The 23716-nt window shown below is 45.6% G+C and overlaps 3 protein-coding genes across 3 annotated transcripts; all 3 read right to left on the reverse strand.

Annotated features, from left to right (window-relative positions):
• Positions 1-3986: 3986 nt before the first annotated feature.
• Positions 3987-7828, reverse strand: LOC120665367 (eukaryotic translation initiation factor 3 subunit M-like). The gene is made up of 9 exons (XM_039944929.1): positions 7343-7828; positions 6319-6457; positions 6001-6213; positions 5753-5897; positions 5136-5286; positions 4921-5030; positions 4733-4830; positions 4574-4643; positions 3987-4445 (listed from the first exon to the last, which is right to left on the reverse strand). Exons 1-9 carry the CDS (start codon positions 7572-7574, stop codon positions 4356-4358), a joined length of 1248 nt encoding a protein of 415 aa, XP_039800863.1. The 5' UTR covers positions 7575-7828; the 3' UTR covers positions 3987-4355.
• A 1093-nt stretch (positions 7829-8921) lies between these two features.
• On the reverse strand, positions 8922-10158 carry LOC120667699. Its single transcript, XM_039947721.1, has 3 exons — positions 10026-10158; positions 9549-9751; positions 8922-9432 (listed from the first exon to the last, which is right to left on the reverse strand). Exons 1-3 carry the CDS (start codon positions 10119-10121, stop codon positions 8922-8924), a joined length of 810 nt encoding a protein of 269 aa, XP_039803655.1. The 5' UTR covers positions 10122-10158.
• A 12129-nt stretch (positions 10159-22287) lies between these two features.
• On the reverse strand, positions 22288-23165 carry LOC120667700. Its single transcript, XM_039947722.1, has 3 exons — positions 23067-23165; positions 22771-22976; positions 22288-22651 (listed from the first exon to the last, which is right to left on the reverse strand). Exons 1-3 carry the CDS (start codon positions 23163-23165, stop codon positions 22288-22290), a joined length of 669 nt encoding a protein of 222 aa, XP_039803656.1.
• Between the last annotated feature and the right edge of the window lie 551 nt (positions 23166-23716).

Raw genomic sequence — 23716 nt, forward strand, 5'->3', positions numbered from 1 at the left:
TCTACAGATGGATAGCGGATGGTCCGCCGGCTAATGTGTTGCATCCGTGCTCACCTCGTCGTGCTGGCCACACTATACTAGCCACGCTGTACTGGCCGCCGCCGCCATGCTCGCCACCGCCGCTTACGCCGTGGGCGCCGATTGCCGGCTCAGTATCCACCGCAGTCATGCCATCGGGGATGGAAGAGAAGGCGAGGCGTGGTGGGGGAGCGAGATGAGGAAGAGTAGGGGAAGGGCGGCAGGGATAGAGACGAGGAAGAGAAGGGAGGGCTGGGGAGAGAAAAGGGATCCGCCGCGTCACGAGATTGGCGTAGGGGAGCGCGGATCATTGATGTGGACCTCGTGCCGGATCGATGACATGGACGCCGCACCGGATCCACGTCTGGTTTCATCGACGGACCGTCCGCTGCCCAAAAGCAGACCGTGCGCCATTCAAGAAGTTCAGACGTCCGAAAACTTAATGCAGAGAGTTTGGATATCCGAACGTCTTGACAGGCGGACGGTCCACCGATGGACAGCGGGCAGTCGGCCCGCTATTGTTTAATTGCAAAATAATTAAAACTACCAAAAATATTCCAAAATTAATCAAAATTTGACATGCGACAATCCATGATGCATATTGCCTATAGAAAAAATTTTGATGTCAAATCTCAATTCGATCGTCACTTTGACTCCAAATCCTAACAAATCCTTCACAACTCTCTCGAACTTCTTCGGAGATTCTTCAATTTGTAAATAATGTACGTGTCAACATTTGAGAAACCTCCTCAATTTTTTACCAGACTCTCCATTAATGATAACACGATATCCTGACAAATCTCATGACTTTCAGACCTCATTTGCTTTTTATAGGATTTAAAAACAATCCAGCCACACGTTTATGGTCATGTTTCGTGAACAAGATGTTCGAATTTTTCTTTGAATTCTTCGACGATATGCCTTAAATTGGACTCAATAACATAAATATCATTTATCCATTCATTATACTACATTAATTGAGTACTTGCTGTTCGAATTTAAATTATCCCTAAAACACTATTTTAACAAAATAAATTAATTATATAGCAAACTTAACGAGAAATATACCAAATTTTAATATGTAGTACTTTGTATAGTATAAGAACAGAGCAAAAAAAAAAGGTTTGGGGAACAGAGAAAGTTCTTTTTTTTAAAATTTGCGGAGTGCTTCTAGGGATACTCAGCAAAAACACATGTTTGCTGAGTGCCTCCGGGCTGACACTCTGCAAAGAAAATACTTTGCCAAGTGCCACTATTGTGCACTCGGCAAACATTAACGGCCGTCACGACCGTGCGCTGGTTGTGGTGCGTGCCGTGCACGTGCTATGTTTTGCCGAGTGCCTGGGAGCCAGCACTTGGCAAAGTGTCTTTGCTGAGTGGTTTACATGCTGCACTTGACACAGTCTGTTTGCCGAGTGCTCGATATAATGCACTCAGCAAACGGTCGGTTTTCCGGTAGTGAACTTAACCAAATCTACTAACAACACAAACAAACAACGAAAACCACCTAACAATGAGGCTGTGATCGAGGAATACCTATGACTCCATGAACTAACTATTGCGAAGTCAGTAAGAGGTGTGGTCCTGCTGGTGGTCCCTCCTTCATCTTGATAATCACGTCTCGCTTGACGATTTGTACCTCGCATGCTGAAGTTCTCTTGCCATCCGCGTGAACTGTAGAACTGTTAGAGCACGCTAAAATTGACACTGGGCATATTTCAGTTGGTTAATTTCTTATGGTGGAACTATGCACCTAAGTTTGAGGATTTAGCTCAGCTCAAATATTTGTACTTTCAACTAATCGTTCTATAATAATAAATACATGATAGTAGTAGATGACGAGCCAACCTGAGGTGCATGACTTCATAGATCTACCAGTTTTTGGAGATGCTCGAGGCCTCGAGGGTAGGTTGTTCCTGCGTGTCTTTGTCTATGTTTAGAATTTTTATGTTTCGAATTATTAGCAACTGCACAGTTGCCGAATTATTAGCATCTGCACAGTTGTCAAGACTAGAAATTTGATTAATGTGCCAGAGTATCATGATGATAACACTACTATCTCATCCTATAAAACTACCCCTTCTCTCTCGTAGATGACTACCATTTCAGTAAATTTGCTGATGTGGCATGATATTTAATACTCATAACACTCCTATAAGACTTCCATTAAAATTGGCCTAAATCACTATATAATCTACATACACAACCCAAGAGACTCGATACACATCATAAGGTAGCTTCATGTATAACAGAGCGTGCCAGGTTGAGAGCCCACAAGATTCAACGCAAACTACATGAACATCTGCATCTGGGCGCCGCCGCCCCCGCGTCGCCCCCGCGCAGGGCTACTTGGGCGGCCACCCAGCACCGCCGCCGCCGCCGCCCCTCTCTCCCTCTCCTCCTGTCGCCACGCCGCCGCCAGAGCCGGCCGCTGGAAGCCCGCGCGGCCTGCAAGGATGGCGGCGGCAGGGCCGTCTTCCTCTCCTCCCTCCCATCCGGCGGGCGCGACTGCGGGGCGCAGGAGGATCCGGCCGTGGTGGTGCCGCGGCGGGTCGGTGCGCTGGGATTCGGGGTCTCTGCGCCCGGATCCGACGGCCATGGAGGTGGATCCGGCCGTGGTGGTGCTGCGGCGGTTTGAGATGATGCCATGGCGGCGGCGTGCTGCAGCGGTGCTGAGGAGGTGGCTGCCATGGTGAAGGCGCGCATGGGCTCGGGGTGGCCGGCCGTGGTGCGGCCACGCTTGGCCTTGGTCGCCAGTGTGGGTTGGCATGAGACGACACTGGCGTGGCCGGATCCGGGACCTCCGTGGCCGGATTTGGCGTCCGCGATGCCGGTTCCCTCGCCTGGCGTGGTGGCGGCAGTAGCTCAGGCTTTGCCTGCAGGGGGCCTGCGCCGTGAGCGCTTTTGGGCGATGAGCACAGCGGTGGTGAAGGTCAGCGGATCCACATGCGCCGTTGTATCCTGGCCTCGGCGACGGTGGCCGCGGTGGCGACTTGGGCGTCGCTGACCTTCAGGCTGCAGCTGCACAGTGACCTTCAGGCTGCAGCTGCACAGTCTAGCCGCTGGCTCTCGGGGTCACCGGGATCTCAGCCCAGTCGGGCTCCCGTTGTTCCTAGTCGTGAGGGCCTCCGGCTTCGACGACAGAGAGGCTAGCTTCTAGTTTTGCGACGACATCTTCATTGTATTTTCGCCTGTGTCTTCCACACAGTTCCAGAGGCTCGTGTCATCTTGGCTTCAATCTGCGGATTCTCTTACTCCAAAGACGGATTCCATCTGCACTTCGTTCCGGTGGACTATGCACGTATCTATATTGGCCATATTGTAGCATGGTATTCGCGGCGGACGAGGCTATAGATGGTTTGCTAGACTTGGAGTTCGTGGCTGTCTGAAGTGGGCCAAGTCTGGTCTGTTTGGTAGCATTGGCTTGGCAAGAAGGGGGAGCAGCACCAGGTGACTTTGTTTATGTGGTACTTGTTTGGTACTAATTCTTCGATGCCTGAAAGAAATTCCAAGGTCTGACCTTAACTGGTTGTACCTAGCAATGGCCTTGCTGAAGGCATTGTTTGGATACCGAAGAATTGCTCTCTAGGGTAAAAACATATGATCTGGCCTTACTTGGTTGGGTCACTGCAATGGCGGTGCGTGTGCATATCGTTTTCTCGTTGGTGGCGTTGTCATGGGAGTTTTATTCGAAGTTCAAGTGTTGCTATGGTAATGAAAGAGACAAGGAGCTGAAGATGAAATTGTATGTTGTAGTTTGCTACGTCATGATTTTTTATCATGTCGCTCTTTTGTTTCTTTTACTCTATAGGCTATGTGCGTCCTAGTTATGCAGATGTTGAGTTAGATCTTAGTATGATTGTATCATTTTGATATAATTGTCTAAGATCAATAAAGCTTCTCTTTTCTAAAAAAAATATACTTAATATTTAATCAAAATTACATATGTATATACATCAGAGATTCCATAGATCAAAATATTTTTTAACCCAACTACGTATGTACATATGTCAAAGATACATGCTCTGCAGATATCACACAGAATCACAAAAATAGTAAGCGCTCGGGGGGACGCGCAAGTTGCTAGTGATCAAAATTTAGAAAGGACAAGAGTTAGCGATGAAGAAACAAACTGCATCCTGTCACAATTTGGTATGCGTAACAGCTGACTTGCACGGCTGTGCTGACAAAAACATGGAACAAAGGGTGTTGCGGAGCATGCACTGCAACTCAAATCTATCCAGCATCATCACGGGTCTAAATCATATGATAAATTCTTACAAGATTGCTCATCTAATCCCTCGAGCTATAAACTCTATTCTTGCACTCGCTTCCGATCAGCGGATCATCAAGCCTCGCATCCCTTGTGTCCCCTCGTCAGTGACTTTGTTAGCTTGGATTGTGTTGATAGCACTGGCAATATTTCCCTGAATCATAGTTTTTAGGTAACTCAATCAGGAGCAGCATAAATGTTAACAGGTCAATGCACCAGTCACCAGAGTTCTCTAGATAACATGCGATCAAGATGCAAATTCGATGTGAATCAAGAAGTTACCTTCCAGACTCCAAGTTTTGTGCGCAGGCCCTGCCACTGTGGCATCCCAAATATCCTCTCAGTATGCCGACTGAAATTTGCACAGCAGATCACAAATTAACTAAAATAATAACATACCATCCTATGATGAACAGGCAAAAAGTCTTAGCGGCATGATACCTGACGATGACAGTCTGGTTAAGCTGATCAACCCTGCAATCCAATATCTTGAATGCAATTGCTTTCACGATCCATTGCTCCACCTCATCATCATTGATCTAATAAAGCATTATCAAAGTCAACTAAAGTTTCAGGAAGGTAAAAAGGTCATGCGATCAGATGAACAGTAAGTAAAACAGTCAATTTACCTGAAGTGCTGAAGTGATTGCTGAATAAGGGACTTCACCAGAGCAATGGCTGCTCAGATCGAGCAAAGACATGAGACGCATTTTAGTTATGCAGTCCTCATGAACCAGTCCTGTCGATTATTCATAAAAAAATCAAAGAAATGCAGCCAAGATGTATGAGATACTTGAATTTGGAAGGGAAGAATCATTAGTACTGGTCCAGCAGGAGAACATACCATAATCTTTCAGCAAGGCAGAGTTTGCAGTCTGAAACTCTAAATAGGAATCAAGCCTCTTTGTAAGGAATATCTTTAAAAGTTCATAAAGTAACTGATACTTCTCATCCTTCTCAAGCTGTGCAACAGCTGGCATATTAAGTAGATCACACTGCAATGACAAAAAGTTCCCATCAAACCAGCACAATGATCGGAAGTACAAGGCCAGAAAGATGCCAATACTAATTGCAACAACTCAGATATATTGAGTGTTATTGTTGCGATACAAGGATAAGGTTACATAATGAAAGAGTAATGGAAGGATTTGGCAACCTACACATGTTTGATCCAAGAAGATATCAAGAAGACCAACACTGCTTATATGCAACCTAGATAACATTAGAGCATCTTTTGTTGGCTAGACTAATGCTGGTACGTTAATGACCAATTCAACAGTCTGATCAGACAAATTAACATCTGGATCAATGATATATAAACCTGATGTTATATTGCAATTCTAGAAGTGAGGCACTAATGAACATCTCATGAAAAAATCATCCTTCTGAGGCACAATATCCCCTGAATTTCTTCTCATAGAATTGACAATTACAGGGGCATAGACTGGGGTAATCAAGCACCTGAAAGAGTGTAGATGATTTGACAAACTCAATGATTGCCGCAACAGCCTCTTCCTTTGCATCACCAATTGTAGCAGAGTCATCAGCTGATCCCTTGAAAGTGGCGAGGTACTTGTTGAGGAAGTTGAAGTACTCCTTGGTCATGCTGTCAATTAAAAAAAGGGATCAAATTTATCGGTGCAAAACGGTTACGGACAGCAAACTGAAAGGAACTTGATGATAAGTAGTAAGCATCACGCATGTCTCACCCCTTGTGGTCTTTGAGGATCCTGGTGATGGCCAGGTACAGCTCCCTCTGCTCCAAATTTCCAATTCCCCACTCACTGACAAAGCTGTCAATGTTCTTGAATGACGGGATGATGCACTCGGCAGCCTTCCCGGCAGTGGCAAGCTCGAGAGCCTTTTTGTAAACAAATGCCTTGCCGTAGGGGCTCGGGAGAAGATTGTACAGGCTAAACAGACTGCATGTATACATTTGAAACAACAATGTAATTTGTAAGGGAACCTAGCATGCAAGAAACAAATAGCTCAATTGATAGAATGGGTTACTAGTGGTGGTTGCTTACACTTTAAGGCGCAGGGCTGGTTTGTCATCGGGCTGCTGGGTAAGCTTGGCGCATATGAGGTCGGTGATCTGCAGCGCCTGGTCCTCGGATCCAGCCTTGGTGACAAGGCTGCAGATGACAGAGAGGATGCACTCAAGATCTGCAAGAGAATAATTGAAGGCTCAATTCCCATACAGGAGCAAGAAGTGACGGTAATTTTTCTTCTACAAGCTTTGAGAACACAAGCAGTGGCGGAGCCACATTATGGCCATAGAGGGCTCCGGCCCTCTCTTCCCCCAAAGTGATTTGCTAAGGATGCAGTGCAATCTCATGTCTGACAAATTTGCATAGCTGCATGGATGCAAAGCATGTAAAGTTGTAAACTCCTCACACCGGTCTCTCTTCTGTTGGATTGAGCATCACCAGTTCATTCTGATTCTTTCTTCTGGGAAATTAAAATCAAAGCTGTGCGGCATGGTTTTTAAAGCGTTAAGGCGAGGCGAGGCAAGCCACCACCGCCTTAAAGGCGGACTAAGGCGACACCTTAGGCAAGGTGAGCGACCACCGCCTTGTCGCCTAGGCGACGCCTTAAGGATGCCTTAAAAACATTGCTGTGCGGACTAGTGACTGTCCAGACCTTGAAATACAATGATCTAAATGCCAGTCCCATGCCACACTCCTTTCACTGTTCTTAAAATAACAAAGGTTGCATGTGCTCGATCGACTGGCATAGTCCATGATGTCGTTCTCTGTGCTCCCTTTGCCGCCTTTTGCCAATTTCTCTGGTTAACTCGCCTCCATCTCCACGCTCAGGCAACGATGCAACTACCAAGGCCTGTGCAGTGGTGCAACATCTCTTGCGCAGCCTGCACAACTGCCTTTTGCCCTTTTCTTTTCTTGAATAACCTAAATTAGGCATGCTTGTTGATGTGAAAGTAATTGAGCTACTGGAACAGGAATAAAGACTTGGCTCCTCACCTGACACTTGGGCGCAAGCAAGCAAATCAAATCTTGAATTGAAAATGGAAAGGAAAGAGGGATAAACCTTTGTCGGGGACGCGGGACGGAGAGGTGAGGAGGAGGTCAGCGGAGGCAAGCATGAGGGAGGCCATGTCGAGCCAGCGCCCCGCGAGGATATGCTCCTGCGCCTCGAGGCAGAGACGGGTGACCTCGGGGTCGGCGACCTCCGGGCCTGCGTCGGCCCAGGCGAGCTCGGCGGTGAAGCGAACCACCGCCAGCATAGGCTCCTCCTCCGTCGTGTTCACGATCGTCGCCATCGTGGTGTTCCTTCGCTGTCGTGAGCCGGAGTTGCCGCCGCCGCTGGAGAGGGTAAGGGAGGAGGAGATGGCTGCGACGGGGATTGCGAGATGCTGCGAGAGGAGAAAGGCCTAAAATCTGTCGTAGTGGGAAGAGGGGAGGATTGGAGGGAGTGCAAGAGTGCCACACAGAGTTCACCGGCTGCCGCCGCCGCCGCCGCAAACGCTATGGAGTACACGGGGTAGGGTTTGGGCGTCGGGTGGGGAGGCTGGCTGGCACCTGGCGGGGTGGGGGTGGTATGGGCCGGTTTGCGAGTTGGGTTACACGGTTTCCCCTCATCATTACTGGGCTTGGGCTGCCTGCTTTGTGTTGTTGGGCCTTTTATGTCTTCCGCTCAGAATTTTGAAGGACCGAATTGAGATGAGTAGTTATTACAAGCACACTATCTCAAAAAAAAAAAGTTATTACAAGCACACTTGTATCACTTGCGTATTTGAACATCACTTGTGCTATTTATTTCTGCTGGAGAACAATTCATGGAACGTTTGCTGCCAGACATGTCTGGGGGTTCATATCACAGCAGTGAATTTCATACCTCACATGTCTTTTCAAACACTTCAAGATTGGAAACCAGCAATTGGGATACAAGTGTACGACCCTATTGGGTGATGAAAGAATGTACTGGGCAAGAACCCCATTTAACTCCTCCTTTTACAAATTGAACTTTTTTTATAAATACAAATTGTGCTGTGCGTGTGCCTGGAACACCTAGATACCTGTTCTCGTATGTACTGCTAATTTTGGTCCGTTTACTCGGGTTTGGGCGGGCAAATAAGATAATGCTAAGGGGAGGGGAACCGATTCCTTTGCAGTGACTACAGAGGGATTTGGGGGGGAACCGGTTCCTCTGCAGAGGGATTCGGTCACAAAGACATGGGGCCGAGCCCACGCGTCACTGCAAAGGACTATCTCAGTCCGATGGGAGGGGAGCAGGAAGGTAGGTTCCACTGTTGAATGCAGGTGTGTTCAGCACTAGTGCACTAATTGCAGAAAAATGTACACAAATTATTCTACTTCTATTATGTGCTCTAGTTTGTTACTTGCAAACATTATACACTCATCAACTCTATGGTTGTTAAGAATTGTGGGGAAGCAAGGTACACAATCATAGCAGCGTACTTTGTGCATATATACATATATACTGTGGAGACGTATATACAAAGTGTCAAAGTCCATACTCTAGAAAGAACAAACACCAGCACAACCAAGAGGGCATCGGGCAAGACAGCATCCCCATTACTCAATTGTGGCTTGAAGATCAGACCATCATCACCTCCCAAACATGATGACACTGGTCTAATGGAGTATCAGGAAAGAAGGGAATGCTCCACCACCTTCGCGGCCAATCTAATTCCTTGCTTAGCTACTTCATTGCGAACAACTGTTGATAGCCCACCATCCCATTGCGAAGGAGTAGCAGCAGCAGCCGGCGGCAGGTCGCCATCTGGTTCAAGAGGCGGCGCGGAGGGTGCCACCGGCGCCTGCTGCTCTGGGGCGTCAGCTGGGTGATCCTGAGCTGTAGCCGACTCCTGGTTCGGTGCGTGTGGTCCATTGCCTTGGGCAGCATCAGCAGGAGCGACCCGAGGAGGTTCTCCCTTGGCAGGTGCCGGCGCCGGCGGCGCCGCCGCTTTTGCCCGCTGCGTCCGCATCATGACGTATGAGGCGATGCCGAGCGCCGTGGCGGCGAGGGAGAGCACGCCGGCGCCGGCGAAGATGCCGTCCTTGAGGTAGGGGCAGTACGGCGCGTCCTCCCGCACCACGCTGGCGTTCCACGACGCTCCTACTATGAGCAGCACCCACGCGATCGCCGCCGCGATCCTGCTCGCAGCACGTTAGCCTCATATATATGTTCACTTCGTGACGCTGAACATGTGTAACGTGCTTATGCAGTGCGAAGCTGCAGCGAGAGATGATCACCGGTGGTCACCACTCACCACGAAACGACGGCGCAGACGACGCCGGCGATCCGCTTGGTCTCCGAAGGGATGGGGCGGGACTTGCAGCAGCCGCAGCAGCCGCTGACCGCCGCGGACGTGACCTGAGCCGCTAGCAGGAAGATGGCGGCGCAGACCCCCAGCCCGAGCGCCGGGTTTTGCGGGTAAATGCACTCGTCGCCATAAACCAGTATCGTATATGGCTGCATGGATGAATCATGACCCAAGTTCAGTTAAGCAGGCAAGCGTGTGTACTAACAAGCAGTTACTAGTTCACGGCTCAACAAGATCATGCCCATATAAGATAGAAGAAGGAATACAAGTAACTGGATGATGATGATGATGAAAAGGGCATGCATAAGGTGATGATCGAGAGTAGATTGGCCTCAACACTTGAAAAATATATAGCAAAACTGAAAGGAACAATAATTTTTTTAAAAAAACTAATTAACTAGGCAGATCCGCGGTAGTGCTTACAGTGAGCTTGGTGCCCTCGGCCGAGAACCCCAAGATGGCACTCAACACTCCTAGAGACCCGATCACCGAGCACACGATGACCAACGTCTTATCCATTTCTAGCTCTCCGCACCCTTTCTCTTACTCCTCTGTGCTGCCGGCAGGGAAAATAGGTGTTTGAGAGCCGTGCTCTTCTGTGTCTAGACCAACAATATATGTGGATGTGTGCGTATATAAATGGTGCACACTTGCAGTTTAATTTGCAGATAGCTCAATTCGTCCACGCGCACCAGACATATGCTGTCGTCGTAGGCCGATTAGCACAAGTATAAGTCACTACAAATGGACAAAATACTGATAAAACAACCTCTATGGTTTTGAATTCCAGAACGCGTTGACAGGGTAGACAGCCGCGTTTTCAGTTATGCACTGGAGTATATACAATTGTTTTTCCATATAGTCCATTCGGCACGGCAACGCGGATGAATCTTTACAACGTAACGTACGAGCGAGCAGTACTCTCTTGTTCTTCTCCAAAACGACGATATATGACAGAGACTGGGAGCATGATTAGTTTCACACTGCATTGGTAGTAATGACTACTAGTGACTAGTGAGTAGTCCATACACAGAAGGTCCGCTAGGTGCCCAAAAGGCGCCAAATGAAAGAGATGAAAACAATTTTTGTTACTGGCCAAAAGTGGAGTATACCAATATGAAGGCATCGCCAGAATACATGGAGAACAGACAAACAATTACTTAATATTAAGAGAGAAACAGCTAGCGACCTAACATTAGTGGTTGACTACCGTCGGATTGAATGTGGCGGTTAAATTGCATTGAACCTCAAATCTATGAAAGATTGTGGACATGTTTTTGCTAGGGCGCTTACATTATTGCCATTGATGACCACCATATTTAATTTCCTCTAAGACGACGTGGTTTTTCGTCGGAAAACAACGTTTTGCTACTTCTACACCAATCGGGTTGATCTGATATGCTTTCGGTTTTCCACAATCAGATATGAATTGATTGAAACTAATTAGAAGACCACAATAAGTTGATGGGATGCCATTAGAATTGTTGTAGTGTGAATATGATTGATAGATGAATAGTCATGAAATGGACAGGGAAGGACTCTTCACTGCGTATTGGAACAATCCATGAAAGTTCTTGATAGCGATCGGGTGCTCTAACCTAAGAGGGGGAGGGGGTGAATTAGGCACTCTTAAAACCTTAACCTATGGCTTCAACTAGTTTGCACAAAACTTAAACTGAAACAAGCTATCTAGATGTGCAACTACGGTTCACCTTAGTGTGAAACCCTCATCCCAAAAGAATTTTGCAACCTATAGCCAATCCTAGCGAGATACTACACTAAGAAAGTAGAGGCACACAAGTTACAATATGAAATGCAGAAGCTTAAAGAGAGGGATGAGGGGAAGCGAACTCTCGACACGAGGATTTATCCCGTGGTTCGGATTGCCACAGAGGCGCCCCTACGTCCACATTGTTGAAGCACTCACGAAGAGTATCGCTTCCCGGCAATCAAGTCTCTTCCATGAACATAATCACGGTCACCTTGATCCCGATCTTCACTAAGCGAGATTGCCCACGAAGGAGGGGTCTCCATCCCCCGCACAAAGTTGTCGACGTCGCTCCACACCAAGCCGGAGGGTCGATGACATGCCGGCGAACCACCAATGCTCCAAGGAGACCGGCGCACCGAGATACAAGTTTAGTTCACTCTAGAACCACAGCACAAGGATCTAAACCTTACTTGATCACTCACTCAAGAGCTATCCTAGCACTAACACTTACAAAGCTTGTGCTAAGGACTAAGAATTTGATCTCTATACTCTTGGATGGCTTGGAGGTATTCTTGGATGTGTGTGTGATGTCTTGGGACTCCAGCAAACTTCAAATGGCCGGAGGAGCACATATATATAGGCCTCCAAGTCGAACTAGCCGTTTGTAGCCGTTAGCAGCTTTTCTGCGTAGGCATCGGAACTTTCGATGCAGGGGCATCGGTTCTTCCGGTCACTCACAGCAACTGAAGTAGCCATTGGCTTCCTGACACAGCTGCAGCGACTCCAGGGACCATCGGTTAAACTGATTCATAGGGCGTCGGTTAAACCGGTCACACACAGCGCCAGTACTAGCCGTTGGACTTCCCACTTCTGCTGACGTCATTGCACCGACGCTATGCTTCGATGCACCATCGGTTAAACCGGTGCTGAAGGCTTGGCTCCTGGGCACTTGACATCGTCTTTGGAACATAGTACGTTGAATGCACCGATACTTGACTTGACACCGTCGGTTCAACCGGTGCTTCACTTCTTTCTTCACTTGATTTCCAGAGGCGCTCAGTCTTGCACCAATGCCAGGGCGTCGGATCTTCCGACAACCATCGGATGCACCGATGCTATAGGCATCGGTTCTTCCGGTGCTACTGATTTCAGTAGAACTCGTCCAATTCAGCGTTTCTTTGAGTTCTTTCTTTGTGTTTTGCTTTGTATGACCTTTTTACTTCATCCCTGGAATCTAGAAATGTTCACTTAACAAAACTATTAGACACATTGATTGCGTTGTCATACGATCACCAAAATCACTCGAAATGGCATAAATGGTGTCATGTTCGTTACAGTTCTCATTAGGTCTAGTTTAAGAAAAATGAGAAGTCCAAATTACACCCTCGAACTATCACAGAAGTCCAATTTTCAACCTTCAACTACAAAACCTGATAACATAGACCATCCAACTGCTGAAACCGGGCAAATTTGGCCCTTGGGTTAGTTTCCAAGGTGGTTTTGTATTTCTATAAAAAATAAAAAAATCAATTAGGTCTGAAAAATCAAAACTAATTCATTTTGAATCAGAAAAATATGAAACTAATTCAAAACTAATTACGCCGGCACAAGAGGGCATCGGGTAGACAGAATCCCATTACTTAATTGTGGCTTGAAGATCAGATCATCATCACCTCCCAGACTCCATTAGACCAGTGTCATCATGCATGGGAACAAAGAAGGATACCCGAAACCCAGATATATTAGTTATCAGGAAAGAAGCAGGGAATGTTCCACCACCTTCGCGGCCAATCTAATTCCTTGCTTAGCTACTTCATTGCGAACAACCGTTGATAGCCCATCCCCTTGCGAAGGAGTAGCAGCAGCAGGCGGCTGCTGCTGCTGCTGGCCCATCGCGCCCGGCGGCAGGTCGCCAGCTGGTTCAAGGGGCGGCGCGGAGGGTGCCACCGGCGCCTGCTGCTGTGGGGCGTCAGCTGGGCGATCCTGAGCTGTAGCCGGCCGATTCCTGGTTCGGTGCGTGTGGTCCATTGCCTTGGTCCGTAGCCACCCCGGCAGGCGGCGGCTGCTCACCTGCTGGCTTGTTGGGTGCGTCCGCCGGCTGCCTCCTCATCAGCATGATGAAGGAGGTGATGCCGAGCGCCGTGGCGGCGACGGTGAGCACGGCTGCGCCGGCGTACATGCCGCCGCTGCTACGCCCGCTGGCGTTCTGCGACGCCCCGAACAAGAAGAGCACCGACGCGATCACGGTCCCTATCCTGCACCCAACAACTTGAGCATCATCAGTTCTCGCGCGGCGTAACTGGGATTCATGGAGGTCAGACGTGGTCGCGCACTCACCACGACACGACCCCGCAGACGAGGATGATGGTCAGCTTGGTCTCGGAGAGAACGGGACGGAACTTGCAGTAGCCGACGGCTGCCACTGCCGAGACGGTGGTCTGCGCCACGAGCAGGAAGAGGGCGGCGCAGATCCCCAGCCCGGGCGAGGGGTTCGGGTTCTGCAGGTATTTCGTAGATGCACTGGTAAGCAAGCGGCGGGCGCCGCGCCGCCAGGAAGATATCACATATCAACTCGAAGCTAGCTAGGTTAATCTAGTGGACAGAATAAGTCATTACAAATGGACAGAATACTGATAAAACAACCTCTATTGTTTTGAATTCCAGAACGCGTTGAGTCGTTGACAGGGTAGACAGCCGCGTTTTCAGTTATGCACTGGAGTATATACAATTGCTTTTCCATAGTCCATTCGGCACGGCAACGCGGATGAATCTTTAATTTACAACGGAACGTACTCCCGAACAGTACTCTCTTGTTCTCCTCCAAAACGACGATGCATGACAGAGAATCAGAGACTGGGAGCTTGATTAGTTTCACACTGCATTGGTACTTAGCTTGCTAGTAATAATGACTACTAGTGACTAGTGAGTAGTCCATACACTGATACACAGAAGGTCCGCTAGGTGCCCAAAAGGCGCCAAATGAAAGAGATGAAAACAATTGTTGTTACTGGCCATGGAGTATACAAATATGTAGGCATATTGCCAGAATACATGGAGAACAGACAAACAATTAGTTAATATATATACAGAGAGAAACAGCTAGCGACCTTAACGAAAACATTAGTGGTTGACAACCATCGGATTGAATGTGGCGGTTAAATTGCATTTAACCTCAAATCAATAAAAGTTGTGGATGACTCCCCCATCTGGTCTGACCTGCTGAAAATCAGACAGGTTTACCAGAGTGGGAGGCAAGTACATGTTAAGAATGGAAAGAACACTCCTTTCTGGGAAGATGTGTGGTTAAAAAGCAGACCTCTTTGTGTCTTACATCCTGTCCTGTATGAATGGTGTGAGGACAAGTTCATCTCTGTATTTAGTGTCTTGTATAAAAATGGGCATCTGAATTTCAGCAGATGGCTCCCCCCAAATCTGTTCGAAGCTTGGATGGAAGTACTGGGGGAAACTTTCTCTTTTCATTTTGTCAATAAGAATGACACAGTGTCTTGGAAATGGTATAGTAAGAAGGTGTTTACCACTAAATCTGTATATGGTCACTTGACTCTAGGCCCACGAGGGGGACACTTTACTCATATCTGGAAGGCTAAAATTCCCTATAAGATTAAGATTTTTACTTGGCTGGTGGAACAAGGGGCTGTGCTGACTAAAGACAATATGGTCAAGAGGAAATGGTTAGGTGACCCTACATGTGTTTTTTGTGATCAAATGGAAACTGTAGACCACCTCTTTTTTCTCTGCCCTGTGACCAGGAGTGTCTGGGGCATGGTTGGCTCTTGTTTTGGGGCACTTAACATCCCCATAAGTTGTAATCAATATAAACAGTGGGTTATGAGATGGCTGCCTGATGGACAAAGTGTTCATCATTTTGGTTTTGCGGCCATTTGCTGGGCAATTTGGAAGAATAGAAACAAAGCGGTTTTTGAGCGGGTCCTTATCAAGCATCCCTCTGAGATTTTTATACATGCTTGTGCTTTAATGACATACTGGGCAGGTCTTTACAATTCGGAATTCCAAGGAAAGCTACTAGAAGGTGTCAAGACCCTGCTCGCGTGCGCTCATCGGGCTCTGGCTCATCAGAATAGGGCGGCGCCACTACGACTCCCACCCCCATCTGAAACTCAAGACGAGGAGGAAGCTGACGGCTGATATCGAAGACTCATCTTCCCACGCCTTTACTGTGATCTTTTGCTGGTCCTTTTCTGATGAATGACTAGATGTTAGCCTTTCTTTGGTTGTTTGAGCTCACTTAAACTCTGTCTGTATGATAACTCCACCTAGGATCCCTGGTGTGTGAGTCTCAGTCGCTGAACTTTCTACCTTGAAAGTCATGTCTAGAAAGTTAGACCCCCTCTCTCTTTGTCGCTACTCTTTTTTGTACCCCTTACCTTCCTGGGTTTGGGGTTCTAAACGCTGTAATTCCATTTCTGCTGGAATGGAATTGGGGAGGTGCTTCGTTTCAAAAAAAAAAGTTGTGGATATGTTGTTGAGATGGCGCTTACACTTTTGTCATTGATGACCACCATATCTATCTATCTATTATATTATTAAGATATTAAGAGAGTGTTAAAAGAAGTCACCACGTTCGTCGAGAGGGTCTAAAAATTCCCATGTTAATCTAAAAAAGAGAAAGATTTACACCGTTAGATTTTATGAACATCCGATGGTCCAAAGTAATTCAAGAGTCCATATCAAGTACAATTAGTAAATAGCTAATTTCGGATATAGTAAATAGCTAATTTCAGATTTTAAAAAATAAGGAAATTAGGACATGTCCAAAGAGTCCACCCCGAAATAATAAGAAATAAGAAGCTAATTTTGGTCTAGGCTAACCTAGCTAGGGAGTCCACGTTCGGCGAAAGACATGAGAAAGATTGCACCGCTGTTTCAACTCGATCGAGCACTCATCCAACTCAAACATATCCACGCATCCCAGACCAAAACATGGAGTAAGGCACCAAGGCAAGCACCTCTTGCATCAGCCGCAGTCCATCTCATCAATAATCCTCAGCGGCCATGAACCCATGAAGAAGATATCCTCACCATCCGTGTTCTGCACACGCAGTCGTGGATGCAGGGTACATGAGTTGGCACGCGAAGATGTATTGCTGGGTTGACCATCGCGAGCACTCCGGCGCAGCCAAAGGCGAGCGTGGCCTGATCAAGGCCCGCCGTCGGCCTGATAGCGCGGGAACGCACGGAGCATGACAAGGAGTGCAAATCCATTAGCATCGTCGAGGAGCCACTGTCGCAGGGGGCAAGGAAGTTGCATGGCACAAGTCCACAAGACCAAGGAGTAGGTCAGCACAGATATGGTAAAAGTGGGGTCGAGGAGCAGACCGAGGTCAACAGCGATACTTTTTTTTTATGGATCCATTTTTTTGGATATTGAAATATTAATCTAGAAAAAGAAAAGAATATATGAAGTTGGATTTTATTATGATCTAATAGTCTACAGAAACTTAAAGAGTCCATGTCTATAGATAAATAATAAAATAGCTAGATACCTTATCTACCTACTCCCTCTATATTTATTTACATGTCATATTTGGTTTGTCCTAAGTCAAACTTAACTAACTTTAACTAAATTTATAGAAAAATATAACAACAACTATACTATCCAATATATACACTATCAACATATACTTTATGGTGGATTCAATGAAAAACATTTGCTATTGTAAATGTTATTACTTCTTTCTATAAGTTTGGTCAAATTTTGCCAAATTTGACTTAGGACAAAACTAATATGATATGTAAATAAAAATAGAAGAAATACTTAGTATGTAAATATTAATATAAAAATATTAAGCCACCATTTTAATGTTGCGCGATAAGAAATTATCACATTAAATGGTAGTTAACACAAGCATTTTAGGCCCTACGCGAACTTATTGGGTCTTTCCCTGCCCACACCATTGTAGTGTCAGGATTGTCGGAGGAAACCAGGTTTGAGAAAATTCAGCCTCATGAGAGTATGACCCGATATTATAATTTAATTATTTTTCAACCAAAAAATAGTGGAAAGCTCGATCTCGGTCTGAAAGTTTGCCATAGGATAAAACTAGGTGTGAAGTTTGAACCAAATTTAGTCATGTACTTTTTGGGCCCGACTTGAAAAATGCTTAGATCTAATCTGTGGAAGTTAGGGAAAAATATATATTGTTTGTAAGGATATAAATGCAAGTTACAACCGATAGATGTATTAGAAGAATATATAAAAATAAAAAATGAGAAAAAGATTAGATTTGTTGTAGTCGTATACGGATTGCTATGACTCGGATTCTGTATGAAAATTAAAATTCACGATGGATAGGATAGAAGGAACTCTTCATTAGTATAAAAACAGAACAAATATATATAGATATAAATCGATGCGATCTATCTCTATTATCACAATCACACTGTTACATAAGAAGGAGCTTTGCATTGATGAAACCCTCAATTTTATGATGTTATCACCCAAATTGGTGGCCATCCCGGGAAGAGGCACCATATATATGCAGTCATGGCAAGCACATCCTTCAGCAAAGTATATCTCTTGACACCAAAATTGAAGACACAACGTTGCTAATTGCTATGGCTACAAGGCCGATGAATGCATCCGCCAATGCAAGATTGAACAGAGAAGTTCCGTACTTAAAAATCTCTAACAAGAATTCACATTATAAGACCAAAACTACAATACTTTTACTAAGCATAAAAGATATATTTCTGTATAATGTATAATTTATACTAAGAATTCTTCTTCCACCACAAATATGGTGATAAAAATGTGACACCATGGTCCGTGCTATTTGAATAAAAGAATAACAATGAAATCAAGAATATTTGGACAAATGGTTTTGAAGTAAAAAAGAGCTTAAATGTTAAAATGAAAACAAGCTAGCTACCTGCGCTATTTGCGTGGGCCACCTTTCTAGTTTCCTCTAAGATGACGTGGTTTTTCATCGGAAAACTACGTTTTGCTACTTCTACACCCATCGGATTGCTCTGATATGCTTTGGGTTTTCCATGGTCAGATATGAATTGATTGAAAATAATTGGAAGAGTACAATGATAGATAATTTGAAGGGATGCCATTAGAATTGTTGTAGTGTGAATATGAATCTCGACTCTCCATATCAGTAGCTAGAAATGGACAGGGAAGGACTCTTCACTGCGTATTGGAATAATCCATGAAAGTGCTCATTAGGTCTAGTTTAAGGAAAGAGTTTCATTCGAAAAGCTGATGCAATTGATTTCACTGCACAACAAAACCCCTTTTCTATGTCCTCCTTCTCATGCTGGCAGCTTAAATGCAATACCTGAGATCATATCATGGCATATATACCTTGACATCCTGTCTAGCAGTAAATTAAAGGGTGCATTTTACACCAAGGTTAGACTTGTGAGGCGGTAAATAAAAATATTTTTCTTGTAGAGGTATTTACAACTTAGTCGTCCATATATAGGAGATACTATCTGTTTCATCTTAATAGATAATGCGTAGAGAACTACAATTTTGGTTGTTATTAGGGATGATAATTAGTGATCCTTAGGTGCACCTTCAATCCTGTTTAGTTCAAAATTTTGTACTACTTCTCCAAATCAGATCTCATTTTGAAAAATGAGTACAAAACTTTGAACTAAAGAGTGTTGTAGGTGCACCTAAGGGTCACCAATTTGCACCCTAGTTGTTATCACCGTCACATCTTGATCAAGCAAGTGTTTAATTTGATAAGGCGACTTACGAGGTTAAAACTATGCCTTATCCTCAAATAAACATGTAATTTTGTTCTGTATTGTGAAATCTTCGACATCTCGCTGTAAATTACATTATCTATTCTACCCAAGCTCCTCTATGTTGTGCACTTAATTGGCTGCTTTGTACGTGATGATGAACCAAGCAACATATACTTATGCTTTAAAAGGATAATTTCATATGCAAATGATGGATGACAACCACTGGCCAGCGTTGAGGACATGACGACAGATATATGGTCCCATCGGGTAACAAGAACAAAGTAATGCATTAGTCAAAAAGGCACAAATCTACACAAACAAGTGAAACAACCTCTATAACATAACAGGTTGCAAGTTGCGACATATACGCATGTATTTTAATTTACATGAACAGCATTTTTATACCTGTGATCAGGTGGAGTTCCATGTGCGTAAATATCTTTTCTTGTTTCTAGTTTTTGCTCTAGAAATGTTGTTGTTTTGCAATAGTCTAGTTTTTACTGTTTCATGTATTTTTTTTTCTCCAGAAATGTTGTTTGTTGCATAATCTGTAATGTACTGTTTGGACTATACCATTCTTGTGGCAACTATTATCAGCTAACGTTGAGAACCATTAGTGATAATTATTATCACAAAAATTTATCATTGTAGAGAATTGTCAGTGATAAATGTTCCAAACTGGCCAAGCAAAGTATTTTAAGAATAATTGAAAGATATTATGATTTTGTGAGATATATTATAGTTTGGAAAGCTAGGAGACATTTTTGGATGCAACAGACTTCCTTATATCCTGCTGCAAAACATGGTTAGGCAAAAAAGGAGGTGCTGAGTGGACTAGCGAGTCTATAGAACTCCATAAACATTACAGTTCTAACAATACCTTGGTTTTAAAAACTAGAAGTTTTGATGGATCCAGAACCTAGTAGCAATTTCCCATAACAAAAATAGTTTGCTAAACTACGTTGGATTTCCCATAACAGAAATGTTTCTCGGTCTTGTAAGATATAGATGTACTCATGAATAAGCTTGCTCAGGCTTAGAAAGGGACATGGATCATCCATGCATTTGGGACTATCCATGTTGGAATTATGGGCTTGGCCTATTTATTCTATTCAATGCAATAAAAGAATTCAAAACCCACTATTAAATGCTAGGAAATCAATTGCTTAATTCCGTATCGGGAATTAAAGAGGATCTCAACCGACTTAAAGGGTGGACCCTATGTACACCATTTGTGAAGCCGGTAAGAGGAGGTCGGTGAACCACACGCGCGCTCGCTCGCCGCGCCGGGGCCGGGGCGGGCTGGCCGGGCGGTGCGTGGCGCGGCCGGACGCGACGTGCAGGTGCGGTGCGATGTGCTGAGATGAGAAAACGTTTTTCTGTTGAAGGCATTAAAATTAGAGACAATAAAACCGTCGGGCGGTGCGTGGCACGGACGTGACGTGCAGGTGTGATGTGCTGAGATGAGAGAACGTTTTGCTGTTGAAGGAATTAAATCAGAGACAATAAAACGTTGGCATTAACAGGTGAATGATGACATAGAATAAAACCATGTGCTGAGATGAGAGAACGTTTTACTGTTGAAGGCATTAAATCAGAGACAATAAAACGTTGGCATTAACAGGTGAATGATGACACAGAATAAAACATTTGCGGTTAATGAGATTCCTGTGACTCAATTGCACCAGTAATTGCTGCTCATCAAAGCCCATTATAACGTCTAGGTTCGTTGAATCTGAGGCACCTCCACGCCTATATAAACCACACCTCCTCCTCTCATCCTCACAACACAACTTCAGGTACTCCTGCTTAGGAGACCTCTCCCTTCTTCCGCTGCTGTTTTCTGCCATTCCCATCGCTAGCGCTGCGCGCACAGCTCTAGCGAGATCAGGTCTCCGGAACCTTTGCTCGCTGAAGGTCCTGCACGGGATAGCGGGCAATAAGGTTTTTTTGGAGCGTTTTGACGTGACTACTTGCTCCTTGAACGACTACTTCGTCTACATCCCGGCGACCGGCGTGAACGACTACTTCGTCCACTTTCTGGTGACCCTTCGTGGGACTGCACTGCGAACATCTTCCTGCATCGACGTCGTTCGTCTACATTAGGCAAGCCAGTCGAATAGAATGTCTATTCTAGCTGGTAACGGCGCACCCGGTGCCTCCGGCACTGGTCCCGCCTTGGGGTACACTCTAAATCTATTCTGATTTAATATATTGTTCATGCTTATTAGTGAGAATAACATGAACACATGCACATATTTTGTTCACACACTATCACTCTTTTATGCCATGAAATTGTTAGTAATATTTGGAATTAAAATAGAGTGAAAATTGCCTAGTTCTCGTACAATCCGCTCCCAAGTTTTGTATCTAGTCCTGTCGGTCATGCCTTTACTGACTCGGTACGTAAATAAAGCTATGAGTGGAGTGCTGTCAGATAAAAAATAGTTTGCAAAACCAAAGCAATCTTCCAATATTCAAAAGTACTTTGCATCCAAACATACTAATGGGTACCAAAATATGTGAATTCCATATTAAAATAGAAAAAGTATCCCGCTCGGTACCCCCTATTACCTTACCAAAATAGGAAAGGTACTTCCACAAACACCGGAAGATGTCTCACAAACATGGCATCACTTTGAAACTAAATTTTCTTGATACCATATTTCTCTAACACTACAACTTCAGAATAAACCTGCAGTGTTTTGGAGTTTGCAAAACTCCAAAAAGGAGGTCCAAAAATGAGTAGCGTTTGTAAAACTTTTAGCTAGAACCGTATTCAAATGTTAAACTATTCAATCTGCAAGCAGTCGTTCAAATTTACTGTGAGTAGAAATTATCTATTTGACGTGAACTGAACAATGTGATTTATATCAAAATGCTTCATCATCACACAATAACTCAACCATTAAATGAAAAAATAGATTTTTCTTTCCTACTCACGCTATTGAAAATTGATATTGTGATCGAACAACAGCAAGCAATGCAATCACCCCCTCTGCACACTATTGCCTAACATTCAAGCAATCATTTTATTTGCATACTAGCTAGTACTGAATGCCTAACATGGTACAGAAAATCCAAAAAGTCGCGATCACACAAATTCACATACATTAGCCAATAAATTTAGAAATAGAAGTCGTAAAATTAAATATAGCTCGGAAACAATTTCGCAGGCCATATGCCCCAGCAGTAGTAGTCGTCGTGTACACTCGTCTCTTGTCGGCCCATCTAGACGCGCGCTTGCCCGTACCCCTGCGGATACGGCGCTTGCCCGGACCCCTGTGCCGGCCACTGCGGCAGCCCGACCGCGACCCCGGCTTCCGGCGGGTGGTGGCCGTCGGGCTTGGGCTCGGCGGCGCCACCTGCTTCCACTGCCGGCGCATCCGTAGCCGCCGGCGCGCGGAGCAGGACGCAGGACTTGATCGCGAGCGAGGTGGCGACGAGGCTCAGCACGGCCGCCCTGACGAAAACGCCGCCCTTGATAACCAGACACTTCTCGTGGAATGCGTCGGCGAAGGTCGCGCGGCGCGTCCCGGACACGTTCAGCTCCGCGCCTTGCCAGTAGAACACCCCAGCGATCACCGCCACTATCCTGCACACATCATGTAAAAAAAACCACCCGTTTTTCGTTGATCCGGGAACAGGGTAGCTTGCAGATCGGGAAACGACGCGACGAATGAAGCTGGCGGCGCGTGAGGACAAGTAACTCACCATGAGAGGACGGAGGCGACGACGCCGACGACTCGCCTGGTGGACTTGGACGCGCCGCCCCCGGGCCGGCAGCAGCCGCAGCAGCCGCCGGCCACCGAGGCGACGACCTGGGCCACCGCTAGCAGGAGCATCGCGCATACCGCCAGCGCGGGGGAGGGGTTGGGCGGGTACACGCACTCCCTGCCGGACACGTGGATGTCATCCGGCTGCAACACGTTCGCGGCATCAATCCATCATCGAGACCTTGCAGATCATATCACTCATGTAGAAAATATGGGCACCGTCATGGTGCTTACAGTGAGCTTTTTGGCCTCGGCTACGAATCCCAGCACGGCGCTCGTCACGCCAAGCAGCCCCACCACGACGATCGGGAGGACCATCGCGGCAGCTTCCATTGATCCCATGGGGAGTACGAGATATCAGAGACGATGAAACTTTTTGATTATCTGTGTGTATATTGGCTGTGATCAATAATGAATCATGCTCATGTTTATATAGTGAATGTACTTGAAACATGAAACTTGAAAGTGCCGCCGGCAGCTTATGTCGCGACAGATATCAAGTGCATTGAATGAACCATCTGGCATGTGCCGGACATTTTCCTGCGCCTACGGCCAACAGAAGATTAAGTATAGTATCTCGCGCCAAAATGGAAAACTCAGCTAACGCCGACCTAGCTAATAACACACTCAAAAGCTTACTCATGCCAACTTGTCTTGAATTGACGTCGATGACAAACAGGCGAGGATTGGGTGAGGGTGACCATGCATTGAATCATCTAGGACTAAACTTTAGTTCGGACTAAACTTTAGGTGACTAAGCATTAAGATAACTAAATTTAGTCCAAGACTGTTTGGATCTATGGACTAAAAATTAGGTAGAAAACCATTTGAAACACATAAATAATAAAATAGATGAAATTAAATTTTAGTCTGAATTGGTTGGG

This window comes from Panicum virgatum, chromosome 3N (genome assembly GCF_016808335.1).
Source record: "Panicum virgatum strain AP13 chromosome 3N, P.virgatum_v5, whole genome shotgun sequence".
NCBI classification, from domain to species: domain Eukaryota; kingdom Viridiplantae; phylum Streptophyta; class Magnoliopsida; order Poales; family Poaceae; genus Panicum; species Panicum virgatum.